The sequence below is a fragment of the Python bivittatus genome, unplaced genomic scaffold (genome assembly GCF_059951505.1).
Source record: "Python bivittatus isolate LINGU-HERP-01145 unplaced genomic scaffold, Pbiv_v1 ctg000330_np1212, whole genome shotgun sequence".
NCBI lineage: Eukaryota > Metazoa > Chordata > Lepidosauria > Squamata > Pythonidae > Python > Python bivittatus.
In genome coordinates this window covers 10722092-10745290 of record NW_028277058.1, presented here as the reverse complement: position 1 = coordinate 10745290, position 23199 = coordinate 10722092, and the positions used below count along the sequence as shown (strand labels likewise).

Here is a 23199-nt window from a genome sequence, read left to right as displayed (position 1 = left end):
TCCTGAAGAAATGGCAGGATATAAATCTACCAAATAAATATTAATAATCACAGACATTCAGTTTCAAAGCTTCACCAGAATATCAAAAACATAGAGACTACTGTGACTTTGACCAAATCAGAGAAGCAAATCTGTGGCTCTCCAGTGATTGCTGAGCTAAAATTCACAATATACCTCATCATTAATTGTTTTAACTGGGGCCACTCAATAGTATATGAACATTCCTGTTGAAATAATGAGCAGTGCACACACTGTGGCAGCTAGACATTGGCTGCAGTAGTATGGAATGGTATTCTTTTCTTGGCCAAACTTCCTGATGCCAATTTTAACATTTGATCATCAGATAAAGGCATTCTTATTTCCACAGGAATAATAATAGTAACAATAATAGTTTGCTTTCCTTCCTTCATTGGTTTAATTTTATATGTTATACTTTTATTTTTACTTACACTTGTACTTTATTAATTTTTTAAAATCAAATTAGCCAAGTCATCCTTGGAATGAGTGAGTGAGTGTGTGAGTGAGTGAGTGAGTGAGTGAATGCTTGAAAAGATTATTGCTAGTGCATGTACAAGAATTGCCAGGAGTTGAGCTTGATTTAGAGGAAACTTACTTTTCTAAATCCTGCAACAATCTTATTATAAAAGTTGGTTTCCTGTTCTAAAACCTTTATTTTGCTTCTGAAACTAAATGCTTGAAGAATCTTTTGGATAGCATTTGAAGAATCACCAACACCCATATATGCGGATAGTGAAAAAAATTACAGCTGTTTTTATGATGTTTCTGACTGTTAGTTGCTCAGAACCTTTGGAAATAAATGGCATTCAAATATAGTAAGAAAATACATTTTTAAAAATAGGTTTATTTGTTAAAGCAGAAAGTGAAAAAAAAACAGGAAAAAATAATGTCATTAGTAAATGCATCATGCCTTAAAGCACCCTTCTCTGTCTTCATGTTTTCCATGTGTATTGGGCTTGAAACTCCTATAATTTCCAGCTACATGACCAATTCTGGAAACCGTCCCCAACATATATAGGGGAAACGGGTTGGGGAAAGCTGTTTTAAAGTCTTGAGAAAATAAGGGTGCTTCTCACAGGGCTTTTGCAATGTTCTAGGAAAAGCTCCACACTCGTGTAAACATATTCCATTGCCTGCATTTGGCAGATGATCCAATTTATTTCGGTCTCAGCTGCTCTTAGAAACACCTAAAAGGTAATTTTTCCATTACGCTGAAGCTTAGCAAAGGTGGTAACTTGTCTCACTCCACTTTGCAACTCCTGGGCTCAAGCCATCCTTTCCTGTCCTCCCACAGATATTCAGTTGCTGTACATATTTTAAATGCAACAGAGAGATAATACCTGGGCAGATTTGCATCCCCCCCCCCCAAATGTATTTCGAAGAAATCCCTCGGCAAATGCACATGGTAGACAAGGAATAGGGCATTGGTCAAATGCCATCCATTGCAGTCTCCTTTTGGTCAGCCTGGGGGAAAAACAAATTAGTTCATGTTGTTTTCAACATCTGAGGTTAGCAGCAATATAGAAAACTGGGGTTAGGTAGCATATATATTGAGATCATACTTCAAGCAGGCCTGTTGCATCGCCATAATTAAATTCACCAAAATCAGAGGGACTGATGTAAGTATGAATAAGTCTGGATTCAACCCAATGTGCAAAGAAGCAATATTTTTCTTAGCTCGCTTGAAGTGAGAACATACTAAAGGTTGTATTATTATTTTTTTATCAATATATATCCTAACATAGAAGAAAGCACCTTTCTCTTAAGAACATCAACAAGCCAAATTTTAAAACAGTTAATTACTCATTGCTTCAAGTCTTTAAACGATTCTGCTTATGGCTCTGATTTAATTATAATATATCACTCTCCTAATAGATTTGCATTACTCTGGGTATCTTACAAAAAAATTAAAATATACAATCTCTTTCTCTGCAGTTAGAGACTTGACGCATGTCAGGATTTTTCTGTATTGGTGGCTCCTCACGGATTTTAGCTCAGATACTGAAGTTCAAACACTTCTGGAACCAGCCTCGAGAGTACGTTTATTGTGAATTGATAAATGGGGAAACTGATATTCCTACAATTGCAGACACCATCAGAGAGATGGAGTTAAAAAAAGCTGTTAAATACCAGAGCACAAGAGAATTTAGACGAACAAAATCTTTGGTATGTAATATCACCATAATGTGGAAACAGGTTTCTTCATTTGGTAGATATGTATATATTTCTTCTATGCAACTGCAAATAAGTAATCCATCCAATAGCCCAGCAAACATACTGACCTTTCTTTAAAAAAAAATCATTTGATTTACTTTGTCTTGTACATCTACACTTCTAGGCACATTTTGTTTTTTTTTGTTTTTTTGGTTACTTGTTGAACTTTCACATGATATGTCACCTAAAGTTAATATTTTACTTTCCCATGTGGTGATTTGCTTTACAAATCCTATTTCCTCTCCTGTTTGCTGAGTTTCAGATTGCAGAAACTCTGTAATAAAACAAAACAAAGCAAAAAGTAAATACCAGTTTCAAGCACAGAACTCCCTGTTGGGGAATGTGAGGGAAACACATTTTGTTTAGGAAGAAAAATACTTCTATAAATATGGCTTAAATTAGCATTATTTCAGGGGCTTAAATGGCTTAAGCGAATCAACAGATTGTTGCAAGACCAACAGCGCTTGACTCCTTATATGCAAGCGATATAGTGGCCTATATATTTTCCATGAATAAAGTTTCCAGGTGACTGTGGCTGAAAAAGCAAACTCAAAGCTCTGAAATGTATTATTTATACAGATAGGAGTTACACTGTGAGCAGCAAATGTTACATTATTGTTTTTGAAGAGCTTGCTTAAATTGTCCATTTCAGATATAGAGCTTTTGCAAACATTTTTTATTCATTGTTTGTGACAGATAGATGCAGGACCCCAATCCACAACTGAGATGTTAAGTCAATTAATTAGGATCAAGATGCCTTCAGATCAAAGAAGGATTTCTGACTTTTGATGCATTTTGTAATGAAGGGGAAAAAAAGACAAAACAACCCTAAAGGTGTGATTTGACACTATCTACAAATCCAACATAATATGATACAGGAATCTCTAATTGAAGATTTCGGCCACAATTCTGGCCCCACTTACTTTGCAGTAACCCCATTAACACAGTAGATTTTGTTTCTGAGTTCTTATTCTGCAGATTGCACTGTGAATTCTTATTTTCCATTAACTTCTGTTGTTCTGTTGTGCTATATTAGCAACAGTATAGGAGGCCTTGTATATTTGTACATTTGCATTTTAGCATTGCCTCCATGCATTGATTTTTTAAACATGTTTAATAGAATTTATGAGCAGGATTTGATAGCATTATGCTACACACATCCAGTTAGAAATCATTAGATATTATAGGAAAGTTTGTGTAGGATTATAACTGTCAGAAAAAATTAGGAAAACGAATGCTTATTACTCAAATCAAGCATTCTTTATCCAGACTGAAATATTTCCTATGATTTTAACCTTTTAAATAACGTTTTAAAAATATGATTTAAAATACTATAGGTTTATGCAGAATAGGTTCACCAGCATTATTCAGGCAAGGAGATATTTACTTGGTAGTTATTAGTAAAATTCCATCCTTCTCATGTATTGCTATTTTTATCTTGTGATGTCCTTACAAGCAATCCATGTGCTTCAGTTCCAGTAAATAAACAATGCATTCTGTTTTTTATACCAATATATTCATATAGCACAACTTATTTTAAGAAAAGAATTACAGAAATATCAGGAACTATCCATGAGCTCTCAATTTAATATATTTTAGGACCATATTTTCCCCGGAGAAATAATTCACAAGAACAGTAAAGAGCAAGTGGTCTACCAGTAGCACTTGGATAGTCTCCAGAATGAGATTCCAGAATCAAGTGCTTGTAATCCATGGGTGTGTTGCATGTGCAATTTTATTGTCCGATATCTGGGTACAGTATTTAAGTCACTTGCAACGTTTTTATGCAATAATCCTGTATCATCGACAATGCAGACAGAATTGGGACTGGAATTAAGATCTTCGCTTGGAACAATAAGGTTAACATACTGCTGGTCATGCCATTTTTAGAAGGCTGGTTGATGAGCAGCATTCATCCTGCAGAGAAGAGACTTATAAGAGAAAGCTGAGAATTGAAATGGCAAGGGTAATATAACCCTAACCCTAGACAAAGCAGTAGATTATAAGAATAGCAGGGCAAGTAGGAGTCTCACATGCCCCTCCCCCTTTCATCTCATACCGCTGGGGACCCAACAAGTAACCAGGACAGGTTTTGGCCATTCAGCATAGGAACAGATCTGAGGGTATGCAGAGTGCCTTTGCTGAAATTACAGCTGTACATTGGGAGGGGATGAAGAGGTAACCAGTCAAAGTACTGATTTTGCGGTTACCACTGCTAGGGTTGCATCACAGGGAGAGAGAGGAGAAGACAAAAATAATTAAAACTACTAATTGTGCTGTTCAGTCATTCACTCACATGCTTGTATATTAGTTCATTCATTCATTCACTCACTTGATCACTTGCTATTTGTCAGTGAGGGTTCTCAGGAAGGAAGAATCTTCTTATTGGCCTGGCCTTTAGAGCACCTGAGGCAAACTCAACAATACACCTAGGACATTTGTTAAGGCGATTCTATGTAAACCTGAATAAAACAGGACATACACCCATCCTCCAAAAGTAAGCTCTTGCATAACCGCCCATGACTTTCACTGATTTAGATGCCTATGAAGATGTAAAATACAGCTCAATCTGGGTCTCTCCAGTCAATTAAGTGGACAAAATGCTCTGACTCTGTGTTCTCCATATATTCTGTATAAGCTTTGAAAGCCAAGATTGTACTTAAACAGCTACCTTGTATTTAGCTAAATCAAGTGGAGTTCAACTTGACACTTAAGGATTTTTCATGTTTTTAGAAATAGCCTTGTTTCTGTACTTTGGAGAGAAAATTCAAAGCAGTTCTTTTTTTCTTAGACATTGGCTGAAGCAAGGGATCCTTGATAGAGGGTTTTGATCTCTAGTTGGACAAAGGTGTGTCAGTGCACCAGAAACTGCATCCTGCTATTTCCACTTGCAAATTCTACACTTACTAGGGTGGGATATTGTGCAAGCATGCAATATTAGGTGACACCAGTCTGCAGCACCAGTCCCTCAAAAGCAAAGTTTGACTTTGGCTGGACTTCTTACTATCTACTACTTCAACAACTATTATCTAGTGAAGAAAGACTTCTCTGCCATTAGAGCTGCCATAACAATGAAGAAGACCCACCTCTCAGGTATTACAGTATCCCCAACCAGAATCTGATGGATTACCCCGCTCAGTCAATTCCTGCAGCCTAACACAGTTGACACAACTAAACGAAGCAGAGCTCCTGCAGAAACCAGGAGTGATGTAAGTTCAATGCTGTCTGATTAATGAGATTCCAGATCCATTTTCTCATGAGATCAAAATAGGAAATATTCCTGGGGGGGAAAAGGGAGGCGGGCATCCATAAGTGGAACAACATATTTGTCCTGTAGGCAAGCCTGTTTAGGATTGCACCCTTAGTTTTTTTAGCCATTGAGTTCAATCTATCCTTGACAGCAAACTGAAAGAAGAAAGGAATTCTTAATAGTAAATTTGTTAATTACAAAGCTCCTTTCTCTTGATTATTGTTCAGGTGCCATGTAAATGACATGAAAAAGAAAAAAGATGTCTAGTACATTTTTTGAATATTTAGTATCATTTGATGTCTGTTTTCAGGATTTAAGTGTCATCTCATGTCTGTTTAAATGAAATTTCTAAGTGTGATAATGGGTGCATCTTGTCTGTAAGTGCAAATGCATGTAGATGTGTAGAAAGCACCATGCTCTGCACAGTGGATGGCCCTGTTACATGCTGGAGAAGCTTTTTTTGTAAACAGTAACAGTGAAATAATATGTGCTTTTCAAATAATAAGCTTTTATTACATTTATATTCCAGTTTTCTTTAAAACTTACAATAAGGTAGAGTGCTTATGGCTTATGCAAAAGACAGAATGGGAAAATGAATTTGCCCAAAGTCCTGATGATTTCTTAGAAATATGATTCCTGCCCAACTTCATAGATTTGAAATCAGAAAACCAAATTAGACTACTTTCTTTAGAACATCAATTCTCTTAGAGCTGATACAAGTCTGCAGCTACTTGCAAGTTGACTTGATTTGCATTACACTAACACATATTTTTAGTTTAAGAAATTGTTTGTTCTTAGGATCAGATATTGTGTCATGCTGAAGCCTTAATAAATTGCACTGTGGCTGTAAGAAAAGATTTGAAATCTCACCCATAGTGAGAATTTTATCATCCACAGAGCTCCTTTGGAGTTCACAGTTCTTACCACAGCTCAGAAACACCACTGTGCGCACTGCAGTGGAGGCAGGGAAAGCAGAAACAGATTGCTTGTGCATTTGTGTATAAGGCTCTGCCAGCTTCCGAAATTATTATGAAGAAGTGCTTTAGACCACAACGAAGCACAACACCTTTTTGCTATTCATTATGAACCTGACCTTTTTCAGTCTTGCATATACAAGGTTGAAAACATGGAGTTGCCTTAAATGGATAGATTTTTTTTTCAAGCAGAAATATTTAGGGTATAGTAACTGCTCAAAAAAATTATCACATGGCAGCTGTCCTGCAGGTATGAACCATCTCCTATCGCAACTACAAAGTCATTGATAAGGGAGGTTCCTGGTGTTAATCTGAAATCTGAATTTATATTTCAAAAATCTAATAGGTGATAAGGGGTAAAAGCTAGCCTTTGGCAGAGATTCAGTTTATTGAGAAACGCAAACTATTTCTCTTTTGATTTTTTTCATGAACAAAAGATGAAGGAGAAGTAATATGGAGTCAGCAAGACACTAGGTACTGAAAGTGGGGTAAATTAGCAAAAGTAAGAGTGAAAGCATTGATAGTGAAAAAATAAAGAGTTCTGAAGTTAGAAAACTTTTATATAGCCCAAGTATTACTCCAGAACAGAGTCTGGTTCATGTATGTTGAAAATTGAAGTTCAATTGAAGATTGAACTTCTCCAGTCTGTCATGTTGAGAATTTCCTGGGATATGCCAATACTCTGTTTATACATCATACTAACTTTTGGTTTGTTTTAACCATAGATTAATAAACAAGCTAGAGTTGATCTTGGAGATAAAGTAATTGTGATTCCAGGACCAATTCCTAGTTTGTTTTCTTTTTAATTTTTTTCTTACCTTGCACTTCTGTGAATTGGTTAGAGGCTTAAGCAGGGCACTAAACAAAAAGAGAATAGCCAAGATGCTGTAAACCTTGCAAGCCCGATCATACAAAACTGCAATGAAATTGGGGTTTAGTGCACTAAAAAAGGTTGTGTTACTGATTGCCATTTGCACATCATGCTAAAATAAAAATGAACAAGCAATATAATGGTTTATAATTGGGGGAGGTTGCCTGTTGATGTTGATCTCATCTTATTAGAATGTTATTCCTACTCTAGAACCTGTTTTTTGTTTGGAAAACATGGTTTCAACATCTTTACCCTTGTCTTCGATGCCCAGTTCATTACAAACTGCATTATAAAATTAAAATAAAAAATGTATGAGTGAATATAAGTAGAACAATAATGCTAAGCATTTTTTCCAGTTTTTCATAAAGATGAAATTATTTTGAGGTAGCATTGCCCTTTAGTTAGGCAGATGAGTCCATTAGTAAGATTTCCAACTCTTTTGGATTATCCACTGTCTGGGCAGTGATTTTACCAATGCTTCAGAATGGCAAAGAAATATAAAACCATTATATTTCATAGCAAGTTATTTGGTGTTTTCATTTGTTCCCCATAGCATCACTTCCTTCCTCCAAAACAGTCGTTAGCATTTTTGGATTAGCATTTCTATCAGAACAGTGGATTTAAAATCTCAGAAGGCACCATCGTGGTGTTGTTAATCTTTTGGCTGGGATTTTCAGAACAATCTCTGCAGAGTTTCCTAGACAAGACTATTAAATTAACCTAAGGAGGCTCCCAGGAGAAAACCATGCTATCAACCTGCTTGAGGGAAGTGGTAATGAATCTCTGAGGCTTAACTAATAATCCTCAGACTGCAACCTGCAACAGCAAGACTGAAAGAACGCACAGGAGTTCTGCTTCCTTGGCAGTTAAATCAACACTTCTGATGGGGACTTTTGGCACAGACCTGCATAGGAGGCCATGATTCAGGAGAGCCTACCGTTGCACAGAGTTTTGATATAGCCCTCTGAAAAGAAAACAGGCAAGGTTCTTGATTCCCTTCCAGGCACAATTCAAAGTGTGAGTGATGACCTTTTTCCATTTACCTCTTTCCCCATATCAGAATGCCTGTGTTTTGAGATCATCATTAGATGGGGCTATTATATTGTATATTTTAGCATATTTCTGCTCGTGTTATTAATCAAATTTCTCACCTTGGAAAATGTGGTTTGAAAGACAAAATATTAAATTAAAAACACAATAACATTTGCTTGGACTTTGAAAGAGAAACAATTGAAAATCACCATCAAAGTCTTGAACAAAATGAAACTGCTTTATATTTGGTCAGACCATTGGTCCAATACTGTTTCCTGTGGATAGCAATAGCTGTGTCCAGCTGAGCTCTTTGTAACTAGAGATTTGACAAAGTGAAGCTGCAACCTCATGCCTATAAAATGTGTTTTGCCGCTGAACAATGGACTGAGTCACCAAGATAAGCACTTAGAATAATCAGCTTTAATATTTTCATTGGTAGCTTACCACTGTCACTTGCTTTCTTCCTTCAGTAATATTTCTGTGCTGCCTGTCTGTTAAAAAGCAATCAAGGTGTTTCGTAATGAACCAATAAATAGTAAAAATAGCAAATCTTTAAAACATTAAAGCAACAAAATACTAAAAGTAATTTAAAAGGCATAGTGAAAAGGTTGTACAGTATGTGTGCATAAATGCTGTTTTTACAAAACAGAAAGTGGGGACTGCTTTCATTATCTCTTGTGTACCTAACAAAAGAACCTCGCCTGCCGCATCTGAGAACCAGACAGGTTTATAACAAGACAGGCCTTCTGATTGCCAGGTAGTCCTAATCCAGGTACGGCTTTAAAAGTGAAAACCCATAAATTGAATTGAGCCCAGAAACAAGTAGTGGCCAGGGTAGGTCATTATTGGTGTAATATGTTTGTAATATCGGCAGCCTGTATGTACCACATTTAAAATCTTCTGAGCAGTCTTCAAGCTGAGTTAACCGTTATGAAGATTAATTACTATTTTAGGTTCATTTGACATGAAAGCAAGTTGTGATGAATAAAAAAATGAAAGCCTCCAAATTCCTCTTTGTAACTCTGCATTCGTTCATCTGTAGTTTAGCACAACATCCGAATAAATCAATAAGTGGTGTTAGGTGAAACTCCTTTTCATTGACAGTATCAAACCAGAGAATCCTTAAAAAGAGGCTATCAGATTTTGTTATTTGATTTATCTTTTATTTGCTTGCCTTAAACTCTCATCAGTTCTATTCTTTTAACTTTTTGTTAAAAGTTAAATATATTGTTTTGCAATAGCCGCTTTGGTTTTGAGCCAGATAGTAAGTGATCCACAATAGTTGGAAATCTTGCAGATTGAATCATCAACTAAAAAAAAACAAAAAACAATGTAGGGTTTTTTCCCCTAAGACTGTTTAAGTTTAGGGGATGTTTTCATTGACCTTAAAAAGAAAACAGTAGACTATGTTGCCTAAACTTCAGCATATTTTTCCAATGAAAGGTATGAAAAAGCCTTGATGCTGATAATTTTTGCTTAAAAAACTAAGATGTTTTCATTAGTCTTTCATTATTCTGTTATTTTCCACACTTGGCAGTTCTTTTCAATAAGCTGTATTAAAGCGCTGTACCATTTATGAACATATTACTACAGTCCTGATATTTCCTGATGGTCTTTAATTCAGAACTAATCAAGTCCAACTCTGCTTAGCTTTTCCAGATTGGCCAAAGTTGGGTAATTGCTGCCATCTGCAGAATTGGACCTGGTTAGTTTTGAATAATTACCATAATCTCTATCCATTGTTCATGCTGCCTGAAGGTTATAGAAAATTGGCTGCAAAACATTCAGGACACCAGGTTTCCAATTCCTATTTTAAAGCAGAGTGTTTATTAGGTTTAAATGCAAAGGGGAACTGAACTTCTTGGGAAAGCAGATTTTCAGTAAAAGGAGACCAAAAGCAGACCTACAGTTTGTCTCTGAAGAGGTCTCCAAACAGATTCATTGATTTACAGCTCTCCTAATTCCCAGTAAGGACATTGGTTGCACTAGCTGGGAATTAATAGTGTAAGAATATCTGGCCAGGACGGGGAGCAGCTGCTGCAAGACAAGTATATTTCGGCATGAATTTTCCTTGGCTAGAGCCTCTTTCACCAAATCCTTTTTATCAGTTCGCCGTTTTACCATTAGCCATTCAACCAGATTGAGTACTTAAAAGATCTGCATCCTCTGAAACGCAGACCCTTAAGCATGGATGGATGGATTGGTTTAAATGTTTCTCTGTATTGATAAGCTATGATAGATATTTTCTAAATTAGTTAAATTTGTACCAACATAGTGACCAAATTCACATAATTTTGAATTGACGTATAATTCTGTAACATGGAAACAGGATGTAAGCTAATTACTGTCATCCAAGCATCCAGGGAACCAAAAGATTCCCCTTTATTGACTCCTAAAAGAGAATTCCTTTTGGTTTTGAAATGTTATATGAATTATACTGCAAGTTAATGAGAGCATCCACTCTGCTCGTTTTTATACGAATGTTATATTTTAAGGCATTGCATTTTTGTGCACTCAATTCACAGGAAATCATGATGAATTATTTCCTGTGGATTTTTCCCAATGTTAGTTGCAAGGCATAGGCAGTGACCCGTTGGGGTTTTCTCAGTAAATTAGCCAATGTGGGAAGTACACTGTTAGGTTCTCCTGTGTTGTCATTCTTCTAAATCTATGCTCGTGTTGCCTTATTTGGCAAAACCATACTTCTGTGCCAGTATAGCCATTTAATTTGTGGTAAAAGAATTGTTTGAACCACAACATGATTTGCAGTTTGTTTGTTTTTTTCTGTGCTAATAGCTACGTATGGGAATACACACAGAAAGAAAGGGAGAACAATGTTACACACAGCCTGGCAATATAGGAAAAGAAAGTGCAAGTCATAGCATAAAGACATTGTGTTTGAATGCAGAAAAGAAATACATGCAAGATGCAGTCATAGTAGCTGTGATTGTTCCCAACCAGAGGCCAAAGGAGATAATTTTGCACATTTCTAAGTCTGACTCCTGTTCTATAAACATCATGGTTTTGATGGCAATTCTGTGTGCCAGAATGTATGACACTTGACACATCCAGCAATTTTTAGAAGAGTGTAGTTGAGCAGTCAAAAAGCTTGAAATGTAACCTCCTACTTGTCGATAATTATAGCTTTGGTCTCCATGGAGCTATGCAGCATGCTGCTTTTATGATCACAGTATATTTTGCAAGATTCAAGAGTTGGCTTTCAGCTGTTTTTGCCAACTCATTTCTCTCTTGAGACAAACTTGCTGAAGAGAATGTAGCTACAAATCTCTCCAATATCACAGCTGGGATTTTCCTTGCTCTTGAAACCACTGGAAATATTTTATCTCTGATTTTATAATAATATTTTCTTCCTCTAGTGAGATAAAACTGGACAGTTGAAGACATTAAATAAATTTTCCATATACACAAATACATAAAGTCACATATAAAAACTTGCATAATGCTTATTTAAGAACATAAGAATACTCCTACTGGATCAGACCCAAGGCCCATCTTAGTTTAGCATTTTGTCTCCTATCTGGCCAACCAGATGCTTCTGGAGTATTTGCAAACTGAAGGTGTAGACATATCCTTCTCCTAATGGCTGATACATGTGGAGAAAAGATTGCACAGAAAATTATTTGTCATTCCTCAGGTAAGAATAAGATCCTAAAAAGAGAGATGGTTGACCATATTTGACATAGTGTTGATATTGTTAGATGCCCATCTTTAGGCAAAACTACTTGCATTTGCATTGAAGATTCAGCATAACATTGCAGATATAAAAAACAATTGAAAAAGGAGCCTTGCAGTGCGCAAGGGCACAAAGAATGTACCTCTCTTCAAATTGTTAACGCAGCCACCTCTTTGCAAGGCTTGCACATCTGTTTCAGAAGCTACTTCCAGCTGTTTGCATGCATGTACAAAGTTGTTATGTTTGCACACACATGAAGCAATGGCTCTGCACTCACATACATGTGAAGGCAGTGGGAAAACATTTCCAAAGTAACTTCCTAAACCTTGCAAAAAATGGAGTTGCTGTAAGTTTGATGAGAGATGCCTCATTCACATTCCCACGTGCTATGTAGCCCTTCTGAATGACCTGCTCAGCCTGAGAGCATAATGAGCCTTCTTGTCTGTGAGAAATAGAATCACAGCGAATCAAGGCACTTGTATTTTCTCAGAAGAGAAGGAAAATCTTCTATTCATATAGGAAAAAGGGTGCTGACCTTCTGCTTAGAAAAAAACATAATCACTAGTCACGTGTAATTCAGGGTAATGGGTTTTAGTTTTTGCCTTTCACGTTTAACAAAGCTTAACCTCTTAAAAATGTATGCATTGTAAACAGGATACCCATAAGGGTTTTCAAAGTATGTACCCAGACAAATGGAGGATACAGGAAGTCCTTGTTTAATGACTGCTTTGTACATTGATCGTTCAAAGTTATGACGGTGATGAAAAAGTAATTCTCGCGTTTGTCCTTATGGTCCAAATGAACTTAAATCTGTGTGTCGTGTGCTTCTATATTGTTTGTTTTATAAGACTTTTGTTCTTCCATTATAATGGAAGGGAGTCCCAGGTAAAGAAGTTGAATTGTATGTGAGTTATATTTTTTCAGACCAGTATAAGAATATCTCCAACAGTGTAGCTAAATCTTGGACTACAGCTTTTTCTGGGTAGTTTTAAATATATTTTGTTTTAGAAGGCTAAATAATTTAAAAGACCTTTTCAGCTGTCTTGTTGATGTAAATGTTTGTTGAATATTTGAGCCAACCATACTTTGGGGTTACTTAAGGACTTAGTTGTGTGGGCAAGAAGCCCACATAGGAACATAAGAAGACCTCCGCTGGGTCAGATGATGGGCCCATTTAGTTCACTGTTCTGTTACACAGTGACAGCTTGACCAGAGGGCAGTAGCCTCTTCTATGGGCTTCTGAACAACCAATGTTTAAGACAATGATTCAGGAGCTAATCCAGGGTCACCAGTATTAGTCATCAAAAGCCTGATTCTTCATGAATCTGTTGATTTCCTTTTAAAACTAGCCAAATGGGCTTCAAGTCCTGCAGTTGCTGGAAGCAAATTCCACAGTTTAATTATGTACTGTTTGGGGGGAAAAAAAACTTTTTGGTCCTCAATTCCCTATATTTATTACTTTATTCACCATTTTGAACTTTTTGGAGAAAGGTGCTATATAAATGTACTGGTATAAATGTAAAATGTGAGGTTGTTAAGTAGTCTCAGTCTTATTTTTCATTTCCAGAATATAAAAGAGTACGTGGATAACAGAAATAGAAGTCGAGTGTTTTCATATTGCTGTGCATTCCCAAGTCCTGCTTTGGGTTGTCTATACAGGACAGTTCAGTTTCACCAAAAACATTACAATGCTTGGATTTAAAATAAATGGGTTTTTAAAATTATTTTTCAGCAAATACTGTACTGTGAAGTTAATGGGTGGAGCATTATCTGCTTCGTACATCTGCCCCTTTTTTCTTTTGCGCATAGATACAGGATCAGTAAGAATATATATGTAGGTATGGACTTTTTATTTCTTAGTCTCTCTTACCTTGCAAAATACCGTGCCTTTAGTTCAAGCAGAGGGCAAAGGCATGCCATTTCTTCAAACCTGCTGTAGAACAACTGTGAAATCTTTAACAAAGCTGTATAGGGAGTCTAGTTCTTGGTTACCTGTGAGCAATGTAACAGTGGCTAAATTATAAAGTATGTCAGTTGCATACGAAGTGACATCCCTGGCGAGGAGCTTTTATTTCCACCCACGTGTGTCAGTCACCTGGGTCATCAATCCTTATGTCTGGTCCTGGGGCAAACTCCACTGTTTTCAGTCATTTAGATCCTGGTTTTTTAAACTGATAGATTTATATACTGTGAGAGTCAGACCCTCTGCAACTGAGGAATATGCTAAATCTAAGCACCAATTGCCTCCTGATTAACCGGATGGAAAGAAATGGGTGTATTACTGGATTAATTGATGTCCTTCCACTGGAAGGTGATCTTAAAGTTTTCCAATAGCTGACATATATCTAATGTTGATTCAAGTGTTTGGTTTGTTCTATTTATATACTGCCATTGTTCCAAGAGCTCAAGGTGGATTACATGGGGACTTCCCATCATCTTATCCCAACAATAACTCTGAGAAATAGGATGGACTGAGAGAGAGTGGCTGGCTAGAAAGTTTTTGTGGCCAAGGATGAATTTGAACCTGGATTTCCCCTGTCCTAGGCCAATACCTTAACCCACAACACTGCCTCTCCTTTGTAATTACATTAATTACTTGTAATGAGGGATGTGGGTAATGAAAGAGATCAGGAAGTTGTTGAAACAAAATAGTTGGGGGGGAGCTTCTTTTCCTTCTCGTGGTCAGACAAGCCATTTGGAGAAGAATTAAGGATAACTTTCTTTTTTATATACAGTGGTACCTCGGGATACGAACTTAATCCGTTCCGTGACTCTGGGCGTATCCCGAGTTGGTCGTAACCCGAAGGAAATTTCCCCATAGGGTTCAGTGTAAATCCGGTTAATCCGTTCCGCCCTCTGAATTTGGTCGCACCCCGAGGCAAATTTCCCCATAGGGTTCAATGTAAATCCGGTTAATCCGTTCCGCCCTCCGCCCGAATTTGGTCGCAACCCGAGGCAATTTCCCATAAGGTTCAATGTAATTACCGTTAATCCGTTCTGGCGTCCACGGACCACACGGAAAGCGGCCGGGTGCGGCGTGGTGCGGCGCGAAAATGGCCGGGTGCAGCGCGGCGCGGCGCGAAAACGGCCCGGCGCGGCGCGAAAACGGCCCAGCGCAGCGCGGCGCGGCGCGAAAACAGCCCGGCGCGGCGCGAAAACGGCCGCGGACCACGCGGCAGGGCCGGAAAAACAGCCGCGGACCACGTGGCACGGGCGGAAAAATGGCCGCGGACCACGTGGCACGGGCAGAAAATGGCCGCGGACCACGTGGCACGGGCGGAAAATGGCTCGTACCCCGAGGCGGAGTTCGCAAACCGAGGTAAAATTTTGGGGCCAGAGCTGGTCGTAACCCGAAAAATTCGCAAGCAGAGGCGTTCGTAACCCGAGGTATCACTGTACATGTGTGTGTGTTCATATTTTTATTTAAGTATGGCTTTCAGATGGTAGCAAAGGGGAAAATATGCACATGTGCATCATTAGTGACCATTTTTTGTCTTTCTCTTTCAGTGAGTATGTTTTTGAACACATTAACACCCAAATTCTACGTTGCCTTAACAGGCACTTCCTCGTTAATCTCAGGGCTTATTTTGGTAAGTACTAGATGTATTTTTTAAATATTTTACAGCCTTAGTTCTATAATGCATTGGATTCTACAGCTACACATTTTTTTGCTCTTTTTTCCTTCAAGTTACCATATCTATGTATGTTGTAGAATTTGTGTTAGTCACAAGTTAAGTCTGAGCATTGACTTGTTCTGTGGAGCAAGTTTCCTAGAATACATACTGCAGAAATCATACACTTGTCAATTAGGATAGAATGAAACCAGTTCAAAGTACACTCTGTATTATATCAACTTCCTGGCCATGAAACTGTACACATACATATAAAAACAAAGAATCTAATGGCACCTTAAAGAGAAATACATTTGTTATTGCATAAATTTTCATGGATCATTGGCCACTTTATTAGATGTATACATGATACCTAATATACAATCTACACTCCAACTGTGTCACTCCAAAAGGAACAACTAAGTGTAAATTCAGACAGGTAAGTCCAGTGATTAGTTGTTCAAAACAGAGAGAACAAAGAAACATGTGAAAATCATCCATTTTAGCAATGAGTTGAATGAACAGCTCTTGTGTATCTTCTCAGAAGAATATAAGATAGCCCATGGGCACAGAAGTGCCACACTTGAGTAACAACTGTAAGCTAGCTGGCAGCCAAGAGATTCTGTCAAGCCTCAAGAAGGTACCACTTGAACAGAAGTCCCCTTATTCAGGTGGGATTAGGCATTGCTAAATAACAGCTTCCATAAATGTGTATAATACATTTATGGCATCAATAGTTGTTAAGATTTAATACACATTTACACATACCTCACTGATGTTCTGATTTATAATTAAATTCATTATGTCTAGGGCCTTTTGTATAGCAAAACCCCAAATCAGAATTTAAAATTCTGTTAATATGCATAAATACAGATAATAGTTTATCAATAGTGTAATCCTAAATACACTGTCTTAAAAGTAAGGCCCTTTTAGTTCTAGGGGACTTACTTCTAGAGAAGAATTTTTTCTGTGCAAAATTTCACAAAACCTACAGTTATATTATCTCATGTGCCATTTGCTATTATTTTCATAGAATGATCTAAGTGCTTGAAATTGTGCTAAATTTTAAATTAACATCATTTATTTCCTGAGATAATTTGTTGTTTGGAGAATAATATAAATGGCCTACAGCTTCCGTTTAATTTGCTTAATACCAAGAATGGCTCTCTTATTTTGGTATATGAAACTTAACATCCCTTTCTGCCTCTCTTCAATAATATAATAACAATGAAATAACAAACAGCTTACTGTCTTTTCATGGTATTCAAAGTCAGCTGTCTCAAGCCCTTGCCTTACTCAGTCTAAGAATAGGTCCATTTCTTTTTCCATCAAAAAGTTCACTTTATGCTGTTCTCATTTAATAATAATGCATAATAACTATTAAGAAATATTGATAATTGCCAGTTTATTTTAGTCTTTAATTTTCTTTGCTATCAGAAAGGAAGTGGACTTTGTGACCTGTTCTGCTGTTTATTAAAATATTCCTTTATCAAACTATATAAAACCTTAATATTTTTTTAGGGCTGTGCAAAAATTCAGTTTGAAGGTTTGGATAAAATGCAATTTGATTTACTTTCCAAATCAAATAGGAAAATTTAATTAGAAAATTGGATACTCCAAATCAATTCTGATCCTTTTGCACATGCATAGAAATGACTTTATGAATCTGTTTGGAAATCTCAATCAAATTACCCTATTAAGTAATTCAGTTCATATGCCTGAATCAAATCAAATCACAGACTGATTTTAATTGGATTGATTTTCTAAATCAAATCAACATTTCACTTGATCTGAATAGGTCTGTTATTTTATTTTTTTTGAAAAGTGAACTCAGCTTTCATCAAATACAACAGCTTTCACCCTATAGTGCTGTTAATCTTTTTATATGATTTCTTCTCTTATAAACATATACAATGCATTTGGAAAGTATTCAGAACCCCTTCACTTTTTTCAATTTTGTTATGTTGCAGCCTGATACTACAATCGTTCAAATTCATTTTTTTTCTCATTAATCTACACTCAGTACCCCATAATGACAAAGTGAAAACAGAATTTTAGAAATGTCTGTAAATATATTAAAAAGGGAACATTGAAATATCACATTGGCATAAGTATTCAGACCCTTTATTCAGTACTTTGTTGAAGCACCTTTGGCAGCAATTATAGCCTCGAGTCTTTTTCGGTATGACGTGACAAGCTTTGCACGCCTGGATTGGTGGATTTTCTGCCATTCTTCTTTGCAAATCCTCTCAAGCTCAATCAGGTTAGATGGGGACCATCAGTGGACAGCCATTGTCCGGTCTCTCCAGAGATGTTCAATAGGGTTCAAGTCAGGGCTCTGGCTGGGCCACTCTAAGACATTCGCAGAGTTGTCCCTAAGTCATTCCTGTGTTGTCTTGGCTGTGTGCTTAGGATTGTTGTCATGTTGGAAGGTGAACCTTCGGCCCAGTCTGAGGTCCTGAGTGCTGTGGAACAGGTTTTCATTGAGGATATCTCTGTCCTTTGCTCCATTCAGCTTTCCCTCAACCCTGACCAGCTTTCCAGTCCCTGCTGCTGAAAAACACCCCCACAGCATGATGCTGCCACCACCATGCTTCACTGTTGGGATGGTATCGGGGAGGTGATGAGCGGTGCCTGGTTTCCTCCAGACATAACATTTAGAATTGAGGCCAAACAGTTCAATCTTGGTTTCATCAGACCAGAGAATCTTGTTCCTCACAGTCTGAGAGTCCTTCAGGTGCTTTTTGCAAACTCCAAGCAGGCTTTCATGTGTTTTGCACTGAGGAGAGGCTTCTGTCTAGCCACTCTGCCAGAAAGCCCAGATTGGTGGAGGGCTGCAGTGATGGTTGTCCTTCTGGAACTTTGTCCCATCTCCACACAGGATCTCTGGAGCTCAGTCAGAGTGACCATCAGGTTCTTGGTCATGTCTCTTACTAAGGCTCTTCTCCCCCGATTGCTCAGTTTGGCCAGGCAACCAGCTCTTGGAAGAGTCCTGGTTTGCCAAACTTCTTCCATTTGAGAATTATGGAGGCCACCGTGCTCTTGGGAACCTTCAGTGCAGCAGAAATTTTTTGGTAGCCTTCCCCAGATCTGTGCCTTGCAATAATCCTGTCTCTGAGCTCTGCAGGCAGTTCCTTTGACCTCATGGCTTTTGCTCTGATACAGTGTACATTGTCAGCTGTGAGGCCTTCTATAGAGAGCTGTGTGCCTTTCCAAATCATGTCCAATCAATTTAATTTACCACAGCTGGACTCCAATCAGGTGTAGAAACAGCTCAGCAATGATCAAGAGAAACGGGAGGCACCTGAGCTAAATTTCAAGTGTTGTTGCAAAGGGTCTGGATACTTATGCCAATGTGATATTTCAGTTTTTCCTTTTTAATAAATTTACAGACATTTCTAAAATTCCATTTTCACTTTGTCCTGATGGGGTACTGAGTGTAGATTAATGAGGAAAAAAATGAATTTGAATGATTGTAGTATCAGGCTGCAACATAACAAAATTGAAAAAATGAAGGGGGTCTGAATACTTTCCGAATGCACTGTATGTGCCTTAAAAGCACAATGGAGATTTTCTACCATTTTCAGTACAATCCTATGCATGCCTGCTTCACAGTAAGTCTAAGTGAACTGAAATTTTCTCCAGGGTAAGTGGGTATAAGATGTCACTGCATATGCTTACCAACCATGCAACTGACAACTAAAGTGAGGCGTTAAGAGTGCATCACAATGAAGTTAAAGCAAGCTGTTCTTTAACCATACCTCTGACAGTGCAGTTGAACTATTTAGTCCTTATTAAACTCATTAATGCATATGCTTGTTTGCAGCATCCTTTGATCTCTTTTCTTAAATATCTGAAATTTATGCACTGTGTCCATGCAATAAATGCTTGTAAGTTTTATACTGTACAGTACTGTATCCATGCAATTAGCTGTAACAGGTTGTGTATATTCAGTACTCCAATCTTACGTTTAGTGCTGTAGCCATGGTACTAAAAAAGTGCTAAGCTTTTGTATTGTTAAAAGAGATACCTTGTATTGAGAGCCAGCTTTTCTCCCTATCTGAAGCAGAACTATCTGTAGGCAAAACTGGACAGCTTTTTATCACAGTTAAAAGAAGTAAAAGGTTGGAGTTGTAAAAGTACAGGAATTGTCTTAGGCTATAAGAGATGCCCTGTCCTCTACCAAACAAGTGTGGGAGGATTTTTTTTAGTAGTATTAGTAGTCCTACTAGGAAATTAATCCTAGTTTTATGGAAACACTAGGTAAAGTTAGACAGCACTGCATTCACTGCCACAGGCTTAGACAAAATACAGCCAAAAAAAAAAAAAGTAAAATAATTCCAATGTACAGCATCCTTTTTAAAAAAAATCTAACTCACTAAATTTTCTGCATGCTCATAAAAAATTATATAATGAAGGAAAAGCTCATTTTGCTTAGTGTTGAAACATTCCGACTGCAATGTCATTGGGTCTTGAATTTCTGGCCTGGAAAAGAGAACTTACATAGAGGGAACTACAAAACAGGAGCTGAAACATTTCCATTTTAGGCCAACCTTTCTTTGAATAATCCACCTGACCTTTGAGCAAAGTTCCCAGCTCACATTACAGGTAGTCCTCGGTTAACAACCATTCATTCAGCAACTATTCTAAGTTAAAACGGCACTGAACGAGTGGTTATGATCGGTCCTCAAAGTTCCAGCTGTCCCAGCACCCCCATGGTCACGTGATGGTGGTCTGGGTGCTTGGCAGCTGGCTTGCACTTATAATGGTTGCAGCATGCCATGGTCATGTGATCATGATTTGTGATCTTCCCTGCCAGTTTCCCACAAGCAAAGTCAATGGGAAAGTTACTTAGGCAAGTCTCCCCCACCTGCGCACCCTCCCTGAGCCTCACTGTGCTTGTGCCATGCCTCTCCAGCCACTCGTGCACCCTCCCCTGCCCAGCAGCAGCCACTCCAAGCCCCACTGCACTTGTGCCACGCCTCCCTGCCCACCCACGCACCCCCTTGTTCCCTCTTCCACCCAGCAGCAGCCACTTACCTGCCTGCCGGCCTGCTTCCAAACCATCTGGGACTTGCAACTTCCTGCCAGCTTCCCCACTGACTTTGGTTGTTGGAAGTTGGCAGGAAGTTGCGAGAAAGTGCTCACTTAATGACAGCAACAGGGACTGCAGGGATTACTGTTGCTGAGCAATGCAGTCATGTGACATTGTGCATTATGACCACATTGCTTAACAATCACAATTCTGGTCCCAATTGCCATTGTAACTCAAGGACTACCTGTACTATGCAATCTTAGTTTCCGGATGCTTTTTTTTTTTTTTTTTGGTAAAAAAAAAAATCATTTAAAAAATGGGTAGGGGTACGGGGGGGCAATTACACATGAAGTAAACCACCTTATGGATTTTGGATGTACTTTGACTTCAGTAGCTTCATCTTCCTTATCTCTGTCCTAACTTGGTTAGTTCTGCCCTGTTGCTGTCAAATAAAACTAATTTCTGTGTGATGCAGAAGCTTAGTCAAATACCTAATTTGACCTGGTTCTGAGTCTTATGAACCAATTTTTCCTGAACTTTATTATCCCGGTCTAGGTCAGGGCTAACAAAAAAGACTGACGAACGTGTCCATGGTTCCCGTAAGTGAATTGAATAGGATATTTTCTCCAAAAGCAGTAATATTAACTCAATACATTTTGAAACAGGAGCTTTTTGAGATTATGACAAGCCCAGGAACAGAGTGTTCACTCCTCATTTTTGTTTCACTGTTTTTGATATTAGTGTAACTTATCTCTCCATTGTTTTTATCCGTTTAAACAGGCTTAGTAAAAGGAAGTGTGTGGGTTAACCCAGAATACTGAAATAACTCTTAAGATGTGTTACTTTCTGAATTAAACCTATGGATTGGCTTTTCTAAATTTGGTTTCTTGATAAGCCCCTTTCTAATTTTTCTTTCCCTTAAATAAATAACTTATTTAATAATTGGTCAGAAGAATCCAAACTAAAACCAGCAAAGTATTCCAAACTCACTGTTAATGTAACAGAAAGAAAAGACATAGATGATTCCAACATATACCCAGAGGATATACAAACACGGCTGTTTTGTCTATGTCTTGCAAGCTCTCTTTAGTCCCTCAAGATACTTAGTGCTCGTTCACCAAACAGATCTCGGAAGAATAACCATGTCTACCAAAGAGGTTCAGAGACTGTTGTTTTCAAGCAATAAAGGAATCATTACTTTCCTAATGAATGTATCTTGGGTATTCCATGAACTAATTTTATCTCAGGGTATACGATCAGAGGCAAAAAAACAAAAGTTTTCAGACCAATGATCTGAGTCTTGTAAGAGAGAGAAAAAAAGCAGTAATTCCAACAATGAAACATTAACCTTCAGAATTAGTATTTTGTCTTTAGATACAAGTTTTAACCTTAGAACCAACAGCAAAGAAGTAAGGGAATGAATACTTTAAAGTATCTTGTATCTTGCCAGGTATATATAAAATGCAATTAATTTCATTTTAAAGGATATTGCTGCAGTGAAAGGGCATGGGGAAACAACTGGTGGGGTCAGTCTTATTATTTTGTTACATTTTTATTGACTTTTTCCTTCTGGGTCCATCATTGTGGCAACTATGTTATTATCGCTGTAACATTCTTAAAACAAATTCTGATCTATTTAATAATGCTTCATTAATACCCTGCGTCTGCCAGATGCTGAATAACTGGGAGTTGTGGTCTCAACCTCTCTAGAGGGTAGCCATCAAATTGAAGGAAGCTAGTTTACATAGAGAGCAATAAATCAGGTGCAGGTGGTTGATTCCATTACTTCTCTGCTCTGGGTATATTTCCTATTGCAAATGTGTAATAAAAAATAAATGACTCATTGTCTCTTTAAAATATCAGTGTGCCTGTCTTTTAAACAATGGTAGCTTTTATGAAATTATTAACACTAATTGAAAAGTGGCTTTTCATCCCTGCCATATTGAGTACAAGTTCTTGGAAATTATATATTGAAGCTTTTGTGAATTTGCTTAACAGTCAGCTTCTATTTATTATTGTATCTCCACCTCTTATCTCCACTCTACCATCACCAGTTGCTGGAAGGGCTATTACAGTGCAGTAATAATTGTGTGTATGTGTTGATAATTCCCCTACTTCTATTTGTTTTGCCAATGAGCACCAGCCCAGAAGAGGAAAAGGCCAGTGGTCTTACATTCCAGTAGGGAGGTGTGGGATAGAGACCTAGCCTGTCCCTTGATTTCCTGACAGCTGGAACATAACCCATGCATTAAAAGTTGGCTTAATCCTCTTCTTCCCTATCTGTGGGAACATCTCATTTAGGTGGTTCTTGTGGCTTCTCACTTGTGGGAACACTGCTGGGTGTAGATTTACCTATGTGAAGCTTTCCCTTGGTATAAGTGGAGTTTTGAGCTGAAATAGAATTAGGATGGTTGAATTCTCTGACATAGAAATACAGAGATGGAATAAGCTAACTTCCTACTCGGAACAACCTATTGTCCCATAGCTCATTAGTTTTCCT

The 23199-nt window shown here is 37.8% G+C and overlaps 1 protein-coding gene across 9 annotated transcripts in view; it reads left to right on the top strand.

The window, feature by feature from the left end:
- ST7 (suppression of tumorigenicity 7) overlaps window positions 1-23199 on the top strand; it is a 109355-nt gene that overhangs the window by 42281 nt on the left and 43875 nt on the right. For all 9 annotated transcript variants that reach the window (XM_088141696.1, XM_088141695.1, XM_088141694.1 and 6 more), the window contains exon 2: window positions 15561-15643. In XM_088141696.1, coding sequence (XP_087997822.1) covers window positions 15561-15643 — 83 coding nt within the window. The remainder of the gene's footprint in view (window positions 1-15560; window positions 15644-23199) is intronic.